This window comes from Bombina bombina, chromosome 10 (assembly GCF_027579735.1).
Source record: "Bombina bombina isolate aBomBom1 chromosome 10, aBomBom1.pri, whole genome shotgun sequence".
Lineage (NCBI taxonomy): Eukaryota > Metazoa > Chordata > Amphibia > Anura > Bombinatoridae > Bombina > Bombina bombina.
This window is the reverse complement of record NC_069508.1, coordinates 34,447,139-34,467,576: the sequence shown is the minus strand read 5'-3', so window position 1 is coordinate 34,467,576 and position 20,438 is coordinate 34,447,139. Positions and strand designations below refer to the sequence as shown.

The window sequence follows — 20,438 nt, the reverse complement described above, 5'->3', positions numbered from 1 at the left end:
CCTTAATGTTTGAGATCGGTCTTTAATGCCCAGAGTGACTTTAACTTGTGCCATTGTGTTTTAATTTAAAGGGATATTCTGGTCAAAATTGAAATGCACATAGATGAATTACATCTTTGAATAGAAATATATTTGCAGTATATATGTATTGGCAAAAATGCGTCTGGTAAAAGTTATCAATGTTTTAGTGTTAACATTTTTTATAGCTAGATATTCTCAGTGTACCAGTATTTTAAATAATGCAGCAGCTCAGGGCACAAGTGGGGCTTTTATCATGTCAGCAATTAACAAATTGAGTCATTACCAGATTGTACAATCACCTTAGGCTCTGTGAACAAGTGCTGTGTTTAAAATGCTGGTGCACGGTGCATACTTAAATACTCTTTTGAAACAACTATAGCTTTTATAAGAAGCATTTTTGATAATACCTGTATAGTACAGAAATGTTTCTATGCAAAACCGAAATGAATCCATGTGGAGTTCAATTTTAGCTGCATTGTCCCTTTAATTTTTCCGCTTTGGAAATAAATTGTTACAGAAGAGTTCCGGCTTTTACCTGGGAGAGTGGGGGCTATCCTACCTCCTCTTTTAAGAGTATACAATTGTGTGATTTGGAAAACATTTTTTACTGCACTTTTTCTTTTTTTACTTTAAGGACATTACATTGTGCACCGCTTCTGGCACAGCTTACCACCACTTTTACAATTATTTTTTTTCGTATTTGTTTGTATCACACCTTGGACACATATTTATTAATACACATCTGCATATTGTTCTCAAGCTAATATATAACACGTTTAAAATATTTAAAAACTAATACCCTTGTGACAAATTACATCTGCAGACAGTACAATACAATCTATGACCTGTACTTCTCATATAAACTTACTGATTTTGCTGAGGAGATTGCACCAGGCCGCTGTCTTTGGTCTGTGCACTCTGGCTGGGCGGGTGGCAGAGAACGCTGACCTCACTGGTGCAGACATCATGTTCTGTAGAATTAAAGTGCAACAATCAGAGCGATATACAGTAAGGGCACCACTCAACATTATATAGTTTTTTTTTTATTAACAGCTGGGTTACGGGATGACGTGCTTCTCTTTTTAATGCACAGTCTTCACAAATGCCCTGGGGTTGTTTAAAGAGCATTAAAGGGATAGTGTAGTCAAAATTAAACTTTCATGATTCAGATAGAGCATGCAATTTTAAGCAACTTTCACATTTACTCCTATTATCAATTTTTCTTCGTTCTCTTGGTATCTAAATTTGAATGTAAGCTTAGGAGCCAGCCCATTTTTGGTTCAGCACCTGGGTAACACTTGCTGATTGGTAAGACTAGTCAGCAAGTGCTACCCAGGTGCTGAACCAAAATGGGCTGGCTTCTAAGCTTACAGTCTTGCTTTCTTTCATGTAATTGGCAAGAGTCCATGAGCTAGTAACGTATGGGATATACAATCCTACCAGGAGGGGCAAAGTTTCCCAAACCTCAAAATGCCTATAAATACACCCCTGACCACACCCACAATAAGTTTTACAAACTTTGCCTCCTATAGAGGTGGTGAAGTAAGTTTGTGCTAAGATTTCTACGTTGATATGCGCTTCTCAACATTTTTGAAGTCTGATTCCTCTCAGAGTACAGTGAATGTCAAAGGGATGTGAAGGGAGTATCACCTTTTGAATGCAACGGTTTTCCTCACGGGAGATCTATTTCATAGGTTCTCTGTTATCGGTCATAGAGATTCATCTCCTACCTCCCTTTTCAGATCGACGATATACTCTCATATTCCATTACCTCTACTGATAACCGTTTCAGTACTGGATTGGCTATCTGCTATATGTGGATGAGTGTCTTTTGGTAAGTATGTTTTCTTTACTTAAAGGGACAGTTTACTCAAAAATTTTCTCCCCTTTAATTTGTTCCCAATGATCCACTTTACCTGCTGGAGTGTATTAAATTGTTTACAAGTAGCTCCTTTACCCTTATATTGGCATTTAAAATTGTTAATTTAGCATGTGGTATCCCCACCTATTCTGAAAGTTTGTGGCCGCGCGTACCAGGTATAGATAAGCTTTGTTAACACAGCCAGCAGAAGAAATTACACTCCCAGTGTGATAAAGCAGAGATAAGGTAATGAAATGTTGATTTTCCATTGTTCTCTCAAAGTATTGGTGATTGTTTTAAGGACAGATATAAGATAAAGAAGCAGGTATATGTGCACAATGTGATACAGTAATGAGATCTGATTATACCTACAAGCTCAACCCATTTTATTAGGCTGTGGCTTCAAAACACAAAATCAGAGCTTTAATATACAGAAATAAACCTTAAAAAGCTAATTTTCATACATTTTTTACTCTGCAGTTGGTAAAAAAAGCAATTGTAAACACATTAAAGGAAAAACTATTTTACAGTATACTGTCCCTTTAAGACGTTCTCAGCTATGGTTTGGCACTTTATATATAGTTCTAAATATATGTATTGTACTTATATTTGCCATGATTCAGGTTTCAGTATATTTCCTTTTTGCAGACTGTCAGTTTCATATCTGGGAAATGCTTTTTTATGAAAATGTATTTCTTACCTGGGGTATAGTCTCTTTTTCAAATTGACTGTCTTTTAAATTTGCAGGCAGAATTAGGCTTGCGAGGGCGCAAAATGCAAAGTTTATTCTTGGTGCAAGATTTTTTGGAGCTAAGTTACGTTCGTTGATGCAAAATTCGTCATTTCCGGCGTCTTAGTTGACGCCGAGTCCTTCACAAGGTTGCGTCATCTATGACGCGAGTGTGTTGTTTCCGGACGTTTTTGTCGGCAAAAAATATTTTTCTGTTGTGCATCATAATTGGCGCCAAATATTTTCATTATTTAAGACCCCATTCCTATTTGCCTATTGCTTTTTTCTATGTCAGAGGGCTATTCTGTTTGCATTTTTTCCCATTCCTGAAACTGCCATATAAGGAAATTGATAATTTTGCTTTATATGTTGTTTTTTCTCTTACATTTGCAAGATGTCTCAATCTGATCCTGTCTCAGAATTCACTGTTGGATCCCTGCTGCCTGATAACAGTTCTACCAAAGCTAAGTGCGTTTGTTGTAAATTTATGGAGATTATACCTCCAGCTGTAGTTTGTAATAGTTGTCATGATAAACTTTTACATGCAGAAAATGTATCCATCAGTAGTAGTTCATTACCTGTTGCTGTTCCCTCAACATCTAATGCACAAGATATATCTGTAAATTTAAAAGAATTTATTTCTGATTCTATTCAGAAGGCTTTGTCTGCCATTCCGCCTTCTAATAAACGTAAAAGGTATTTTAAAACTTCTCACAGTGTTGATGAGATTTCAAATGACCGGCAACATACTGATTTATCTTTCTCTGATGAGGATCTGTCTGATTCAGAAGATCCTGCTTCAGACATTGACACTGACAAATCCTCTTATTTATTTAAAATGGAGTATATTCATTCTTTATTAAAGGAAGTGTTGATTACATTAGATATGGAGGAAACTAGTCCTCTTGATATTAAAACTAGTAAACGTTTAAATTCTGTTTATAAACCTCCTGTGGTTATTCCAGAGGTTTTTCCAGTTCCTGATGTTATGTCTGATATGATTTCTAAAGAATGGAATAGGCCTGGTACTTATTTTATTCCTTCTTTAAGGTTTAAAAAAATGTATCCTTTGCCACCAGTTAGATTAGAGTTTTGGGAAAAGATCCCCAAAGTTGATGGCGCTATCTCTATTCTTGCTAAACTTACTACTGTTCCTACGGAAGATAGTACTTCTTTTAAATATCCTTTAGATAGGAAACTTGAATCTTATCTAAGGAAGGCTTATTTATATTCAGGCCATCTTCTTAGGCCTGTAATTTCTTTGGCTGATGTTGCAGCTGCTTCAACTTTTTGGTTGTTAAGTTGATTCAACATGCTATTAATTTAATTTGCAATGCCATTTTTGATGATATCAAAATTGATGTTAGATATATGTCTTTAGCTATTTTAGCTAGAAAAGCTTTGTGGCTTAAATCTTGGAATGCTCATATGACTTCTAAGTCCAGATTGCTATCTCTTTCTTTTCAAGGTAATAAATTATTTGGTTCTCAGTTGGATTCAATAATTTCAACTGTCACTGAGGGGAAGGGAGTCTTTTTGCCTCAGGATAAAAAACCTAAGGGTAAATCTAAAGCTTTTAACCGTTTTTGTTCCTTTCGACATAATAAGAAACAGAAATCTAATCCTTCCCCAAAGGAATCTGTTTCCAATTGGAAGCCTTCCTCAAATTGGAATAAATCCAAGCCATTTAAGAGATCAAAGCCAGCCCCCAAGTCCGCATGAAGGTGCGGCCCTCATTCCAGCTCAGCTGGTAGGGGGCAGATTAAAAATTTTCAAAGATGTTTGGATCAATTCGGTCCAAAATCATTGGATTCAGAGTATTGTCTCTCAGGGGTACAGAATAGGATTCAGAGTAAGACCGCCTGTGAGAAGATTTTTTCTCTCACGCATTCCAGTGAACCCAGTAAAGGTTCAGGCTTTCCTGGAGTATGTTTCAGACCTGGAGTTATCAGGGGTAATCATGCCAGTTCCATTTCAGGAACAGGGTCTGGGGTTTTATTCAAATCCATTGTCCCAAAGAAAGAAAATTAATTCAGACCAGTTCTGGATCTAAAGATTTTGAATCGATATGTAAGAATAACAACTTTCAAAATGGTGACTATAAGGACTATTCTGCCTTTTGTTCAGCAAGGGCATTATATGTCCACGATAGACTTACAGGATGCATATCTTCATATTCCAATTCATCCGGATCACTATCAGTTCCTGAGATTCTCTTTTCTAGACAAGCATTACCAATTTGTTGCTCTTCCTTTTGGCCTAGCGACAGCTCCAAGTATCTTTTCAAAGGTTCTCGGTGCCCTACTCTCTGTAATCAGAGAGCGGGGTATTGCAGTGTTTCCTTATTTGGACGATATCTTGGTACTTGCTCAGTCTTTACGTTATGCAGAATCTCATACGAATTAACTAGTGTTGTTTCTTCGAATACATGGTTAGAGGATCAATTTACCAAAAAGTTCTTTGATTCCTCAGACAAGGGTAACCTTTTTAGGTTTCCAGATAGATTCCGTGTCTATGACTTTGTCTCTAACGGACAAGAGACGTTTGAAATTGGTTGCAGCCTATCAGAACCTTCAGTCTCAGTCATTCCCTTCAGTAGCTATGTGCATGGAAGTTTTAGGTCTCATGACTACAGCATTGGACGTAATCGTTTGCTCGTTTTCATATGAGACCTCTCCAGCTTTGTATGCTGAACCAATGGTGCAGAGATTATACAAGGATATCACAATTAATATCCTTAAATCCCAATGTTCGACTTTCTCTGACTTGGTGGTTAGATCCCCATCGTATAATTCTAGGGGCCTCTTTCGTTCGTCCAACCTGGACTGTGACCACAACAGATGCGAGTTGGGGAGCTGTTTGGGGATCTCTGACAGCACAAGGGGTTTGGAAATCTCAAGAGGCAAGATTACCAATCAATATTTTGGAACTCAGTGCAATTCTCAGGGCTCTTCAGTTTTGGCCTCTGTTGAAGAGAGAACTGTTCATTTGTTTTCAGACAGACAATATCTCAACTGTGGCATATGTTAATCATCAGGGTGGGGCTCACAGTCCTCAAGCTATGAAAGAAATATCCCGGATACTTGTTTGGGCGGAATCCAGCTCCTGTCTAATTTATGCGGTTCATATCCCAGGTATAGACAATTGGGAAGCGGATTATCTGAGTCGTCAGACTTTACATCCGGGAGAATGGTCTCTCCACCCAGATATGTTTTTTCAAATTGTTCAGATGTGGGGGCTTCCAGAAATAGATCTGATGGCATCTCATCTAAACAAAAAACTTCCCAGGTACCTGTCCAGGTCCAGGGATCCTCAGGCGGAAGCAGTGGATGCGTTGACACTTCCTTGGTGTTATCAACCTGCTTATATTTTCCCACCTCTAGTTCTTCTTCCAAGAGTGATCTCCAAAATCATCATGGAGCAATTGTTTGTGCTGCTGGTGGCTCCAACATGGCCTCACAGGTTTTGGTATGCAGATCTTGTTCGGATGTCCAGTTGCCAACCTTGGCCACTTCCATTAAGGCCAGACCTTCTATCGCAAGGTCTGTTTTTCCATCAGGATCTCAAATCATTAAATTTGAAGGTATGGAAATTGAACGCTTAGTGCTTAGTCATAGAGGTTTCTCTGACTCAGTGATTAATACTATGTTGCAGGCTCGTAAATCTGTTTCTAGAAAGATTTATTATAGAGTTTGACTTACATTTAATGGTGTTCTCATACATTTTCTTGGCATTCTTTTAGAATTCCTAGAATTTTACAGTTTCTTCAGGATGGTTTGGATAAAGGTTTGTCTGCAAGTTCCTTGAAAGGACAAATCTCTGCTCTGTTTTATTCCACAGAAAAATTGCTAAACTTCCTGATATTCACTGTTTTGTACAGGCTTTGGTTTGTATCAAGCCTGTCATCAAATCAATTTCTCCCCCTTGGAGTCTTAATTTGGTTGTGAAGGCTCCTCCATTTGAGCCTATGCATTCTTTGGACATTAAACTACTTTCTTGGAAAGTGTTGTTCCTTTTGGCCATCTCTTTTGCTAGAAGAGTTTCTGAATTATCCGCTCTTTCTTTTCTGATTTTTTATCAGGATGAGGCAGTTTTGCGGACTTAAAGGGACATGATACCCACATTTTTTCTTTCATGATTTAGAAAGAGAATGCATTTTTAAACATCTTTTTACTTTACTTCTATTATCTAATTTGTTTTATTCTCTTGATATTCATTGCTGAAAAGCATATCTAGATATGCTCAGTAGCTGCTGATTGGTTGCTGCACATAGAAGCCTCATGTGATTGGCTCACCCATGTGCATTGCTTTTTCTTCAAATAAGGATATCTAAAAAATTAAGCAAAATAAATAATAGAAGTAAATTGTAATGTTGTTTAAATTTGTATGTTCTATCTGAATCATGAAAGAAAGATTTTGGGTTTAGTGGCCCTTTAATTTAAATTCTTACCTAAGGTTGTGAATTCTAACAACATTAATAGAGAAATTGTTGTCCCTTCTTTGTGTCCTAATCCTAAGAATTCTTTGGAGAGATCTTTACATTCTTTGTATGTGGTGAGAGCTCTGAAATATTATGTTGAAGCTACTAAAGATTTCAGGAAGACTTCTAGTCTATTTTTTATCTTTTCTGGTTCCAGGAAAGGTCAGAAGGCTTCTGCCATTTCTTTGGCATCATGGTTAAAGCTTTTGATTCATCAAGCTTATTTGGAGTTGGGTAAAGCCCCGCCTCAGAGAATTACAGCTCATTCTACTAGATCAATTTCCACTTCTTGGGCTTTTAAGAACGAAGCTTCAGTTGATCAGATTTGCAAAGCAGCAACTTGGTCTTCTTTGCATACTTTTACTAAATTCTACCATTTTGATGTATTTGCTTCTTCGGAAGCAGTTTTTGGTAGGAAAGTTCTTCAGGCAACAGTTTCAGTTTGATTCTTCTGCTTATGATTTAAGTTTGTCTTTTTCTTTTTTGAGAATAAACTTATATTTGGGTTGTGGATTAATTTTTTTTCAGCAAAGTGGCTGTTTTTATTTTATCCCTCCCTCTCGAGTTCCACATCTTGGGTATTGCTATCCCATACGTCACTAGCTCATGGACTCTTGCCAATTACATGAAAGAAAACATAATTTATGTAAGAACTTACCTGATAAATTAATTTCTTTCATATTGGAAAGAGTCCATGAGGCCCACCCTTTTTATGGTGGTTATGATTTTTTTGTATAAAGCACAATTATTTCCAAATTCCTTTGTTGATGCTTTTTACTCCTTTCTTTTTCACCCCACGTCTTGGCCATTCATTAAACTGAATTGTGGGTGTGGTGAGGGGTGTATTTATAGGCATTTTGAGGTTTGGGAAACTTTGCCCCTCCTGATAGGATTGTATATCCCATACGACACTAGCTCATGGACTCTTGCCAATATGAAAGAAATAAATTTATCAGGTAAGTTCTTACATAAACTATGTTTTTTTTTCAAATAAAGATACCAATAGAACAAAGAAAAACTGAATCATGAAAGGAAAACATTTGGTTCAGTATCCTTTTAATTGTTCACCTTACTGCATATAGAATGTGCTTCACTGTGACATATATCGGCATTATAAAAATGATAAAACAGCTAACTTACAGTAGTAATAAAGGCAAGTGCATAATAAATAGACAATGCTATAGCACTTACTCTTAATTTTAAATGAGCAGTAGAATATTTTAGGCAAATTTCAAATCCAATTTTCCAAGATCTCAAGATGAGACATAAGGGCAATAGTCTTTATCAGTTCTACATGCTGGACCCAGGTGTAGGTGAAATATGATAACCACAATTCCAGAACGCCCATGGCCACCCCCTGCAGACACTAATCATTCTATACTGTAACAACATGTGGTGCGCAAACAGTATACAATTACAGACATAACCAGGGCAGCCATCATAACGGTATTCGCGCATTAATAGCGCTTCTTGTTTGCTGTACGACCACATAGTGCTAGTGCTAGTTCATGTGTGCTATATAGATAACGTTGTGCTCACTCCTGTGGAGTTATGTAGTAACCAGCACTGATTGGCTAAAATGCAAGTCTGTTAAAAGCACTGAGATAAGGGGGCAGTCTGCAGAGCTTTAGATACAAGGTAATCACAGAGGTAATAGTTATGCAAAACTGGTGAATGGGTAATAAAGGGATTATCTATCTTTTTAAACAAAAATAATAATAGACTAATTTTTAGTGAGAAACCCATACACAGAGACCCGGTAGATTCAAACTTTACCATTATTTTATATGTATATAATAAAGTGAGAAATATACAACATAAAAGGTTACACAAATGCATATTTTATTTTGCAACAATTTAATAAAGAAAGTTGTAAACAATATTGTGTGTGTTTTTTATAAACTCTGTTGTAAAATGAAAAAAAGGGGTTATCCACATAAAAAGGCCCTTTGGGTATCATTATATAACTTTGATGTGCACATAGGGGCTCGTGTAAGCCTCTAGTACAATAAATGCACATTTATATGTCAGGTGATCACCTGGTGATTAAAATCTATAAGGGGCATGTTTTAAAAAAGGGGCTTCAGGGTTTTAATCTAGGGGACTGGGGGTCTCTAAGACTTTTTAATGAGCGGTTACAGGCCCATAGAGACCCCCCCGACCACCTACAAATATGTGTGTTTTTTATTTTAGTTAGTTTAGTCAGCCAATTGAAAGATCAAGCGATTGCCTTTCACGTGATGGGTCTTGGTGGTTTCTAGGGCTTAAAGGAACAGTCAACACAAACATTGTTATTGTTTAAAAAGATAGATAATGTCTTTACTACCCATTCCCCACAAAAAACATGGTTATATTAATATACTTTATAACCTTTAAGCCTCTAAATGTCTGTCTGTTTCTAAGTCACTAAAGACAGCCCCTTGATCACATGTTTTGTATTAGCTTTTCACAACAGGGGAGTGCTAGTTCATGTGAGCCATATAGATAACATTGAGCTTACGCCAGTGAGTTCTAACAACATAGCACTAATTGGCTTAAATGCAAGTCAATAGATAAAGTCATGTGATCAGGGGCAGTCAGCAGATGCTTAGATACAAGGTAATCACAAAGGTAAAAAGTGTGCAAAACTGGGGAATGATTAAGAGGGATTAGCTATCTTTTTAAATAACGTTTTTTGCGTTGACTGTCCCTTTAAGTGAGCTGATATTGAGGGGTTTGACTAGTTACCCCCAGCTCTTCCAGTTTTCTGGATTCTGAGAATGCTGATGTCACCAGTATCCTCAGAATCCCCAGATTCCCAGTAGATGACCAGGGATGTGGGGTGTTAGTGCAGGGGGGGGAGGTGATGAGCTCCAAAAGTGCCACCATCCCTTCTGCAGATGACAAACATAAGTCGTCACATGCAGTAAAGAAGTTGAACACTTAATTCATATGTCACTGTATCTTAAAGTCAAAGTGCTGTAGCTACTGTCCTGTGTTTGTGCTGTAGCTACTCACCTGCATTCATATGATAATTGTCTTGAAGCTGTGGAGTTACAGATGTGTCACTTCCCTTTTGCTCTGTAGCTGCTTTAGATAAGTCCCTGGTCAAACTGTCCCTTTTTGGAAGCTCGCTGTCACCATCCTGATATCTTCTGGTTGAATGATGCTTCTCATGGTCCCTGTGTCTCCTAGAACTGTGTGATCTCTCTGTGTAAAGCTGTTCCCTTGTCCTATCCGTCCTCTCCTGATTCCTGTGGTCTGTAACATCATTATGTTGTTCCTTATCCAGCTGTTTTCTAGATCTGTAAGATTTCTCCCTAGTTCTCTGGTCCTTGCATTTATTACCAGGTAGATGTTGGCCGTCACCTGAATGGTCAACAGATTCTTTATTTCTCTTTTCAGATTTTAGAAGTGAATCAGATTTGGTGACATATTTATCCTGGAGAATCTGCACCGTGTCTGCCTTTTCTAAGTCAGAGTTTGGCAATTGCTGACTTGTCCTCTCTGGCCGCATTGCATATCTACTAGTCCTTGATGGCACAGAGTTGGAAGCTCTCCCAGCAGGTGGGGCAGGCACATGACCAGAGAGTGTGAAGCAACCATGTGCAGGCTCAGGAGTCAGTGAGGAACCCTTCTTTGCTGTGCATGCGTTTGGAGAGGATGTCTGGGGTTTTCCATTTCCTGTTAAGTGAGTATTGGTTCCTGTTCTACTTTCAATATTGAACCCGATATCTTTTATACTAGTTCTTGTATTTTGTGTGGGTTCTAAAGTGGGAGCTACATGATTTTCAATGGTTCTAGATTCCTTCTCTTGTGAAACTGCTCTTGTTCCAGTCTTTAATGTCCTCTTCTGATGCTCCTTCACCTCATTGTGTGTTTCTTTATTTGAATGAGATATCTTGATCATATGGTCTGTTTTAGAAATGGATAATTTGTTTTTTGCATTTTGTTCCAATATGGAATTCTTCTGGCTTATCCTGCTTCCATTTTCTAATTTAAGAGTTGAAAGGTTTGCCCTTGATTCACTTTCTTGGTCAGAATTTGAAGCATATGTGAAGGTTCCAGATTGAAGAGCTGTATTTGGTAGGTTATTTCTAGAAATGTTCTGTGTAACCCAAGCATGGCAAGGTTTTCTTTGGCCGTGGCTTCCTTCCTCTTCTCCAGAGGAGTCTGCAGTAGAATCACCTCCAATATGTGTTTCGCGAATCAGCTCTGTTTGGATTCTCCATGGCTGTGACGGTAAAATCCAGTGTGGTGAGGGTCTGAGTCCTCCAGATGAACTAAGAGGGCTATCCTGAGGGATTCTAGGGCCAAACTGAATGTTACGTGAGTTTGTGACTTGGGAGACAACTCCTACATTGTGACTGGCTCCTGATCCATTAATGTATGGGCCACAAGTTCCATACGGATTGTGTCCAGACAGTGGCTGAGACCTCAGTGCATGGCTTGAGTGTCTCTTTAGTGGGGGAGTGGTGCTCACACAGGGAGTTTGTGGTCCTTGTTGCTTCCGTTCCCTGTATCTTAGCTCTGCCTCCTGCTCTGACTCATCCTGGAACCGCACATGAGAGGGTGAGGAGCCACGAGACGAGGTTCTGTGACATGAGCAGTGGTCACTACTGGAGCTGTCACTGAGTGAACCTCCGTCAGTTACAGCACCAGAAGTACACGGACCCCTGATTGAGACAAGAAAAGAAAGAAATAAACCTTAACAAACAGTAACATCTAAATATTCACCTTTCATACCGTGACTATAACAATTGTCTCTTAAAGGGACAGTCTACCCAAACATTGTTCTTGTTTAAAAAGATAGATAATTCCTTTATTACCCATTCCCCAGTTTTGCATGACTAACACGGTTATATCAAAATACTTTTTTACCTCTATGATTACCTTGTATCTAAGCCTCTGCAAACTGCCCCCTAAATAAAAGGCGGCCTGCAGAGGCTAAGAAGCAGGCAGAGATTTAGAGGTTATAAAGTAAATTAATATAACAATGTTGATTGTGCAAAGCTGGAGAATGGGTAATAAAGGCATTATCTATCTTTTAAAAAAAAAAAATCAAGTAGACTGTCCCTTTAAAATTGTTTTTGATTAGTAGAAATAGCTTATTTATTATTTTTACTATGTTTTATGGTTTAATTTATAGACCTGTTTGACTCTGAATGTCTGAGTCATTATTGTCTTAATGCATCACAATGACACTTAGTGTTTTGTAGTATTGTCATTGCATGTACAAGAATTCAATGCATTAATATTCCAACCACACCACAACATTTACTTCATAGTCTGTTAAATATTTATTTGTGTATGAAACATGATTCGTAACACACTGTTTAAACCTTTGTTCACCATCCACTTTCAAACAGATTGTTTAAAACACAGCAAACAACAGTTTTCCTGCAAAATGAGAACTTAGAAATTCTCAGTTTAGCTAGATAAGGGAGCAGACATTTTGGTTACATTCTGCCTGTTCTGAGCATGGGCAATCTGACTCCCTGTTTATCTAGTGTATCACTTAATACTAAACTAGCTCATGCTGCTCTAGAAGTTTTATGACATTAAGCTAGATAAACCTTTATGCAGAGACCACAGCCCCCTTTGTAAGGCTGTGACACGAAGTAATGGACACTGCATAAATTAAGTATAAAAAAAAAAGAAATAATAAGTTAAAATACATTTAAAATTATGAATAATACATATTACAATTATTTATATTAAGTATAAACCACTGCTTAGTGTTTTTTTTTATTACAGCAATGGAACAGTCTGTTTAATATCCTTTTAACATAGTGGTTTAGTTTGAAAATAATAAGACCTTGTTTGCAGCAATTGTTTTTCAATAGTCAAGCCTCATGGACAATTTGTCTTATTAAGGGGGAACCTATCAGAAATGAGTGTAGACAAAGCTAGCCACTGTCATTATGTTAGCACAATCAACGTGGGTTTAACTTTAAGGCGCCAGTGGCTCATTGGACCCTGAGTTTGTCAAGCCTATCTGATAATCTCTGCCATGCTATAATCACATACCCTCTCCGATCCTTAAATAACAGTCTTTCTGCCATGCTATAATCATATACCCCCTCTGATCCTTAAATAACTGTCTTTCTACCATGCCACAATCACATACCCTCTCTGATCTTTAAATAACAGTCTCTCTGCCATGCTATAATCACATACCATCTCTGATCCTTAAATAACAGTCTCTCTGCCATGCCACAATCACATACCCTCTCCGATCCTTAAATAACACTCTCTCTGCCATGCCACAATCACATACCCTCTCTGAACTTTAAATAACACTCTCTGCCATGCAACAATCACATACCCTCTCTGATCCTTAAATAACACTCTCTCTGCCGTGCTATAATCACATACCCTCTCTGATCCTTAAATAACACTCTCTCTGCCATGCCACAATCACATACCCTCTCTGATCCTTAAATAACACTCTCTCTGCCGTGCTATAATCACATACCCTCTCTGATCCTTAAATAAAGTCTCTCTGCCATGCCACAATCACATACCCTCTCCGATCCATAAATAATAGTCTCTCTGCCATGCTATAATCACATACCCTCTCTGATCCTAAAATAACAGTCTCTCTGCCATGCCACAATCACATACCCTCTCCGATCCATAAAACATAATTTATGTAAGAACTTACCTGATAAATTAATTTCTTTCATATTAGCAAGAGTCCATGCGCTAGTGACGTATGGGATATACATTCCTACCAGGAGGGGCAAAGTTTCCCAAACCTCAAAATGCCTATAAATACACCCCTCACCACACCCACAAATCAGTTTAACGAATAGCCAAGAAGTGGGGTGATAAGAAAAAAGTGCGAAAGCATAAAAACAAGGAATTGGAATAATTGTGCTTTATACAAAAAAATCATAACCACCACAAAAAGGGTGGGCCTCATGGACTCTTGCTAATATGAAAGAAATGAATTTATCAGGTAAGTTCTTACATAAATTATGTTTTCTTTCATGTAATTAGCAAGAGTCCATGAGCTAGTGACGTATGGGATAATGACTACCCAAGATGTGGATCTTCCACGCAAGAGTCACTAGAGAGGGAGGGATAAAATAAAGACAGCCAATTCCGCTGAAAAATAATCCACACCCAAAATAAAGTTTAAATCTTATAATGAAGAAAACTGAAATTATAAGCAGAAGAATCAAACTGAAACAGCTGCCTGAAGTATTTTTCTACCAAAAACTGCTTCAGAAGAAGAATACACATAAAAATGGTAGAATTTAGTAAAAGTATGCAAAGAAGACCAAGTTGCTGCTTTGCAAATCTGATCAATCGAAGCTTCATTCCTAAACGCCCAGGAAGTAGAAACTGACCTAGTAGAATGAGCTGTAATCCTTTGAGGCAGAAATTTACCCGAATCGACATAAGCATGATGAATTAAAGATTTCAACCAAGATGCCAAAGAAATGGCAGAGGCCTTCTGACCTTTCCTAGAAAAGATAACAAATAGACTAGAAGTCTTTCGGAAATTCTTAGTAGCTTCAACATAATATTTCAAAGCTCTAACTACATCCAAAGAATGCAATGATCTCTCCTTAGAATTCTTAGGATTAGGACATAATGAAGGAACCACAATTTCTCTACTAATGTTGTTAGAATTCACAACCTTAGATAAAAATTTAAAAGAAGTTCGCAACACCGCCTTATCCTGATGGAAAATCAGAAAAGGAGATTCACAAGAAAGAGCAGATAATTCAGAAACTCTTCTAGCAGAAGAGATGGCCAAAAGAAAACAAAACTTTCCAAGAAAGTAATTTAATGTCCAGTGAATGCATAGGTTCAAACGGAAGAGCTTGAAGAGCCCCCAGAACCAAATTCAAACTCCAAGGAGGAGAAATTGACTTAATAACAGGTTTTATACAAACCAAAGCTTGTACAAAATAATGAATATCAGGAAGAATAGCAATCCTTCTGTGAAAAAGAACAGAAAGAGCAGAGATTTGTCCTTTCAAGGAACTTGCAGACAAACCTTTATCCAAACCATCCTGAAGAAACTGAAAAATTCTCGGAATTCTAAAAGAATGCCAGGAAAAATGATGAGAAAGACACCAAGAAATGTAAGTCTTCCAGACTCGATAATATATCTTCCTAGATACAGATCTACGAGCCTGTAACATAGTATTAATCACAGAGTCAGAGAAACCTCTTTGACTAAGAATCAAGCGTTCAATCTCCATACCTTTAAATTTAAGGATTTGAGATCCTGATGGTAAAAAAGGACCTTGTGACAGAAGGACTGGTCTTAACGGAAGAGTCCACGGTTGGCAAGAAGCCATGCGGACAAGATCCGTATACCAAAACCTGTGAGACCATGCTGGAGCCACCAGCAGAACAAACGAGCATTCCTTCAGAATCTTGGAGATTACTCTTGGAAGAAGAACTAGAGGCGGAAAGATATAGGCAGGATGATACTTCCAAGGAAGTGACAATGCATCCACTGCTTCCGCCTGAGGATCCATGGATCTGGACAGATACCTGGGAAGTTTCTTGTTTAGATGAGAAGCCATCAGATCTATTTCTGGAAGTCCCCACATTTGAACAATCTGAAGAAACACCTCTGGGTGAAGAGACCATTCGCCCGGATGTAACGTTTGGCGACTGAGATAATCCGCTTTCCAATTGTCAATACCTGGGATATGAACCGCAGAGATTAGACAGGAGCTGGATTCCGCCCATACCAGTATTCGAGATACTTCTTTCATAGCCAGAGGACTGTGAGTCCCTCCTTGATGATTGACATATGCCACAGTTGTGACATTGTCTGTCTGAAAACAAATGAACGATTCTCTCTTTAGAAGAGGCCATGACTGAAGAGCTTCTGAAAATTGCACGGAGTTCCAAAATATTGATTGGTAATCTCACCTCCTGAGATTTCCCAAACCCCTTGTGCTGTCAGAAACCCCCATACAGCTCCCCAACCTGTCAGACTTGCACCTGTTGAGATCACAGTCCAGGTTGGAAGAAAAAAAGAAGCCCCCTGAAGTAAACGATGGTGGTCTGTACCACGTCAGAGGGTGTTGAACAATCAGTTTTAAAGATATTAAATGAGATATCTTTGTATAATCCCGGCACCACTGATTCAGCATACAGAGCTGAAGAGGTTGCATGTGAAAATGAGCAAAGGGGAACACGTCCAATGCAGCAGTCATAAGAACCTAGAATTTCCATGCATAAGGCTACCAAAGGGAATGATTGAGACTGAAGGTTTCGATAAGCTGAAACCAATTTCAGACGTCTCCTGACCAACAGAGACAGAGTCATGGACACTGAATCTATCCGGAAATCTAAAAAAGGTTACTCTTGTCTGAGGAATCAACAAACTGATTGGTTAATTGGTCCTCCAACCATGTTCTTGAAGAAACAACACTCATAAAAAGCTGGAAAGGATCTTTCCATTGAAAATGAGCAAAGGGAATTGAATCCAATGCTGTTAAAACTTCTATGCATATATAGCAACTGAAGGAAATAGAGACTAAAGGTACCGACAGACGGAACCCAATACAAATTGTCCCTTGTCTGATAGAGACAAAGATAGTGACATAAACCATCTGGAAACCTAAAAAAAAGGTGACCCTTGCGTGAGGAATTAAGAGCTTTTGAAAAAAGATCCTCTAACTATGTCCTGAAGAGCAAGTGAAACATATGAGAATCCGCATCCTCAGGAAATAATCTGAATGAAAACAGAAAAATGAAGAATACGCATTTATTGTATCTAAAGAAAACAAATAATGCTATCAATGACCACAAAAAGGCAAAATAGTTTGAATAAAACTCCAAAACCCAGTTCCTAGAAAAGGAACTGGAATAAAAACCCCAGAAGATTCCAGGTCTGAGCAGCGCTTGAACCCCATGGGTACCCAGCCATGCCTCAACAGTATCCAAAATATATAGGACAGAAACACACTGAAAGAAAGTGTTAGCCTTACTGGAATAAAATCAAAGAAATTTGGACAAAATAGAACCAAATAAATTTCAAAGAAGTCTTAACCTGCCCCTTACCAGCCAAGCTGGAATACGGCATGTGCATCGCAACATTAGGGAGCTAATTTCGAACCCCAATTAAAAACATGTTACTTGGGAAAGAACTCAGGATTTGTTCCTTAATAAGAACAACCAAACTAGTATAAGCTTAAAGTTTTAGTCTTAGAACTCAATCTTGAAGCCCATAGTAACAGTTAAGAATTGAATCCAATTATAATTGATTATCTTAGAACAAAAGAAATATGGATTTTTTTTTTATTTTTTTTAAAAATCACAGAATTCTTCTAGCTAAAATAGCTAAAGACATAGATTAACCCTCATTTGCGAATATATTCAATAAAATGAAGACACAAATGAAATCATTAGCATGATAGTCCAGTTTAAAGGACCAGTCAAAACAGAGGACTTGCAAAATGCAAAACAACAAGACAAATGCAACGGCACCTAGTCTAGTAAAAGTTGTCCCTTAACAATGCTAAAATAAATCATGATCTGATACTTGATCTTAGAGTAAACAGAAAAAATGAAGCAATTGCAATATCACAGGACCAAGAAAAGTACCTGAAACTAAATAATTTTCCAAAAATAAGATACAACTATATAAAGGAAAATAAATACTATTTTGCTATAAAAACAATAGCATAATTAGTAGGAGTAGAGATAGCTCCAATAAATTGGAGAACCCTCCAAATTGAATTTAACTGCTGACAAAGAATATAGTTTAAAAATAAAAGACAATTCTCAGCCTATTCCATTCCCTAGTATGGGGAATTGGAAAGAAAACCTCTGAAATCACAGAAGAAATAAAAAGGCAGAAATAGTGTCAGCTAGTCTTAAAGAACTAGTTACCTTAATATCCAAAATAATCAACACCTCTTCAACAAAGAACAAATGTACTTTAATAATAAAAAAATTATATAAAAAAGTAGATTTGTTAGTGTCAATATCTGATGAAGAGAATTTCTGAAAGAGAAAAAAACATCATCAGAGAAGGATAAATCAGTATGTTGTTGGTCATTTGAAACTTCAATAATTAAAAAAGAAGTGAAAAAGACCTAAAAATTGTATTAGAAGGCACGAAGTCAGACATAGCCTTAATCAGAAAAAAATATTTCTTATAAATCTTCTAAACATTTCTTGCACTTAAGAATGGAAATGTATAAAGCATAAATACTAATGGAATCTGCATGTAAAAGTATATCATAATAACTTATTACAAACCATAGCTAGAGATAAACATTTATAACATTTAAAATAAATGAACTTAGCTTTGGTAGAACTGAAACTCAGTTAAGCATTTTTCCAGAAGTGGCTTCTGACTCAGGGACAAACGGAGACATCTTGCAATATGTAATAGAAAAAACAACATATAAAACAAAATTGATCAAATTCCTTAAATGACAGTTTCAGGAATGGGAAAAAAATGCCAATGAACAAGCTTCTAGCAACCAGAAGCAATAAATAATGAGACTTAAATAATGTGGAGACAATAGTGACGCCCATATTTTTTAGCGCCAAAAAAGACACCCACATTATTTGGCGCCTAAATGCTTTTGGCGCCAAAAATGACGCCACATCCGGAACGCCGACACTTTTGGCGCAAAAAAAAACGTCAAAAAAATGACGCAACTTCCGGCGACACGTATGACGCCGGAAACAGAAAAAAAAATTTGCGCCAAAAAAGTCCGCGCCAAGAATGACGCAATAAAATGAAGCATTTTCAGCCCCCACGAGCCTAATAGCCCACAGGGAAAAAGTCAAATTTTAAGGTAAGAAAAAAATTGATTAATTCATATGCATTATCCCAAATAATGAAACTGACTGTCTGAAATAAGGAATGTTGAACATCCTGAGTCAAGGCAAATAAATGTTTGAACACATATATTTAGAACTTTATATAAAAGTGCCCAACCATAGCTTAGAGTGTCACAGAAAATAAGACTTACTTACCCCAGGACACTCATCTACAATTAGTAGAAAGCCAAACCAGTACTGAAACGAGAATCAGCAGAGGTAATGGTATATAAATAAGAGTATATCGTCGATCTGAAAAGGGAGGTAAGAGATGAATCTCTACGACCGATAACAGAGAACCTATGAAATAGACCCCGTAGAAGGAGATCATTGAATTCAAATAGGCAATACTCTCCTCACATCCCTCTGACATTCACTGCACGCTGAGAGGAAAACCGGGCTCCAACCTGCTGCGGAGCGCATATCAACGTAGAATCTAGCACAAACTTACTTCACCACCTCCATAGGAGGCAAAGTTTGTAAAACTGATTTGTGGGTGTGGTGAGGGGTGTATTTATAGGCATTTTGAGGTTTGAGAAACTTTGCCCCTCCTGGTAGGATTGTATATCCCATACGTCACTAGCTCATGGACTCTTGCTAATTACATGAAAGAAATAACAGTCTCTCTGCCATGCTATAATGACATACCTATGTCCATTCCTTAAATACCAACCTCTCTACCAAGTCACAAGCACATACCCTCTCTGATCCATAAATAACAGTCTCTCTGCCATGCTATAATCATATACCTCTGTCCATTCCTTAAATACCAAATTCTCTGCCATGCCACAATCACATACCCTCTCCGATCTTTAAATAACAGTCTCTCTGCCATGCCACAATCACATACCCTCTCTGATCCTTAAATAACAGTCTCTCTGTCATGCTATAATCACATACCCTCTCCGATCCATAAATAACAGTCTCTCTGTCATGCTATAATCACATACCCTCTCCGATCCATAAATAACAGTCTCTCTGCCATGCTATAATCACATACCTCTGTCCATTCCTTAAATACCAGTCTCTCCGTCATACCACAATCACATACCCCTTTAGACCCCTTACCGTCTGAGCGTGTGCTTGGAATGGCTGTGTTGTAGAACGCAGTGGGATGCTCTTAAGGGACTGGTCCCTCTTGCTTTCATTCGTGCTCTCTGTAGCAGCTGTTTGGCCTGATCGTGACGGACGCTCAGCTCCCTGGTAGAGGATTACAAGGGATTTTAAAATGACGCCACTTCCCAGAGTGTAAAAGCCAGCGTCACAGGGAACAGAAAAATAAAACAGGGTGGGATGGGAGAATGACACTGCTAACGCCCCCCTGGTGGGCCTCGTAAACCGTGAATAATGTACACATGGGGGGGAACTAGGACACAGAGCATTTTTGGAAAGGATTATTCCAGCAGACACTGACAAGACAGAGCGGCTGTGATACATAACATATGGGCTGCGACTGCTTGTCTCTATAGTGTAAGCTGTGTGAGAGACTTGCAGGGTCATGTGTGACTGCTTACAATAAACACCCGTCTTATTCTATGACTGCCTAG

The 20,438-nt window shown here is 38.0% G+C and overlaps 1 protein-coding gene across 1 annotated transcript in view; it reads right to left on the bottom strand.

Moving 5' to 3' along the window:
- Window positions 1-20,438, bottom strand: part of KIAA1614 (KIAA1614 ortholog) — a 65,005-nt gene that overhangs the window by 23,735 nt on the left and 20,832 nt on the right. Inside the window, exons 4-6 of the mRNA XM_053693945.1 lie at window positions 19,960-20,091; window positions 10,090-11,747; window positions 890-992 (exon numbers count right to left, since the gene is read on the bottom strand). Of these exons, the coding sequence (XP_053549920.1) occupies window positions 890-992; window positions 10,090-11,747; window positions 19,960-20,091 (1,893 nt within the window). The remainder of the gene's footprint in view (window positions 1-889; window positions 993-10,089; window positions 11,748-19,959; window positions 20,092-20,438) is intronic.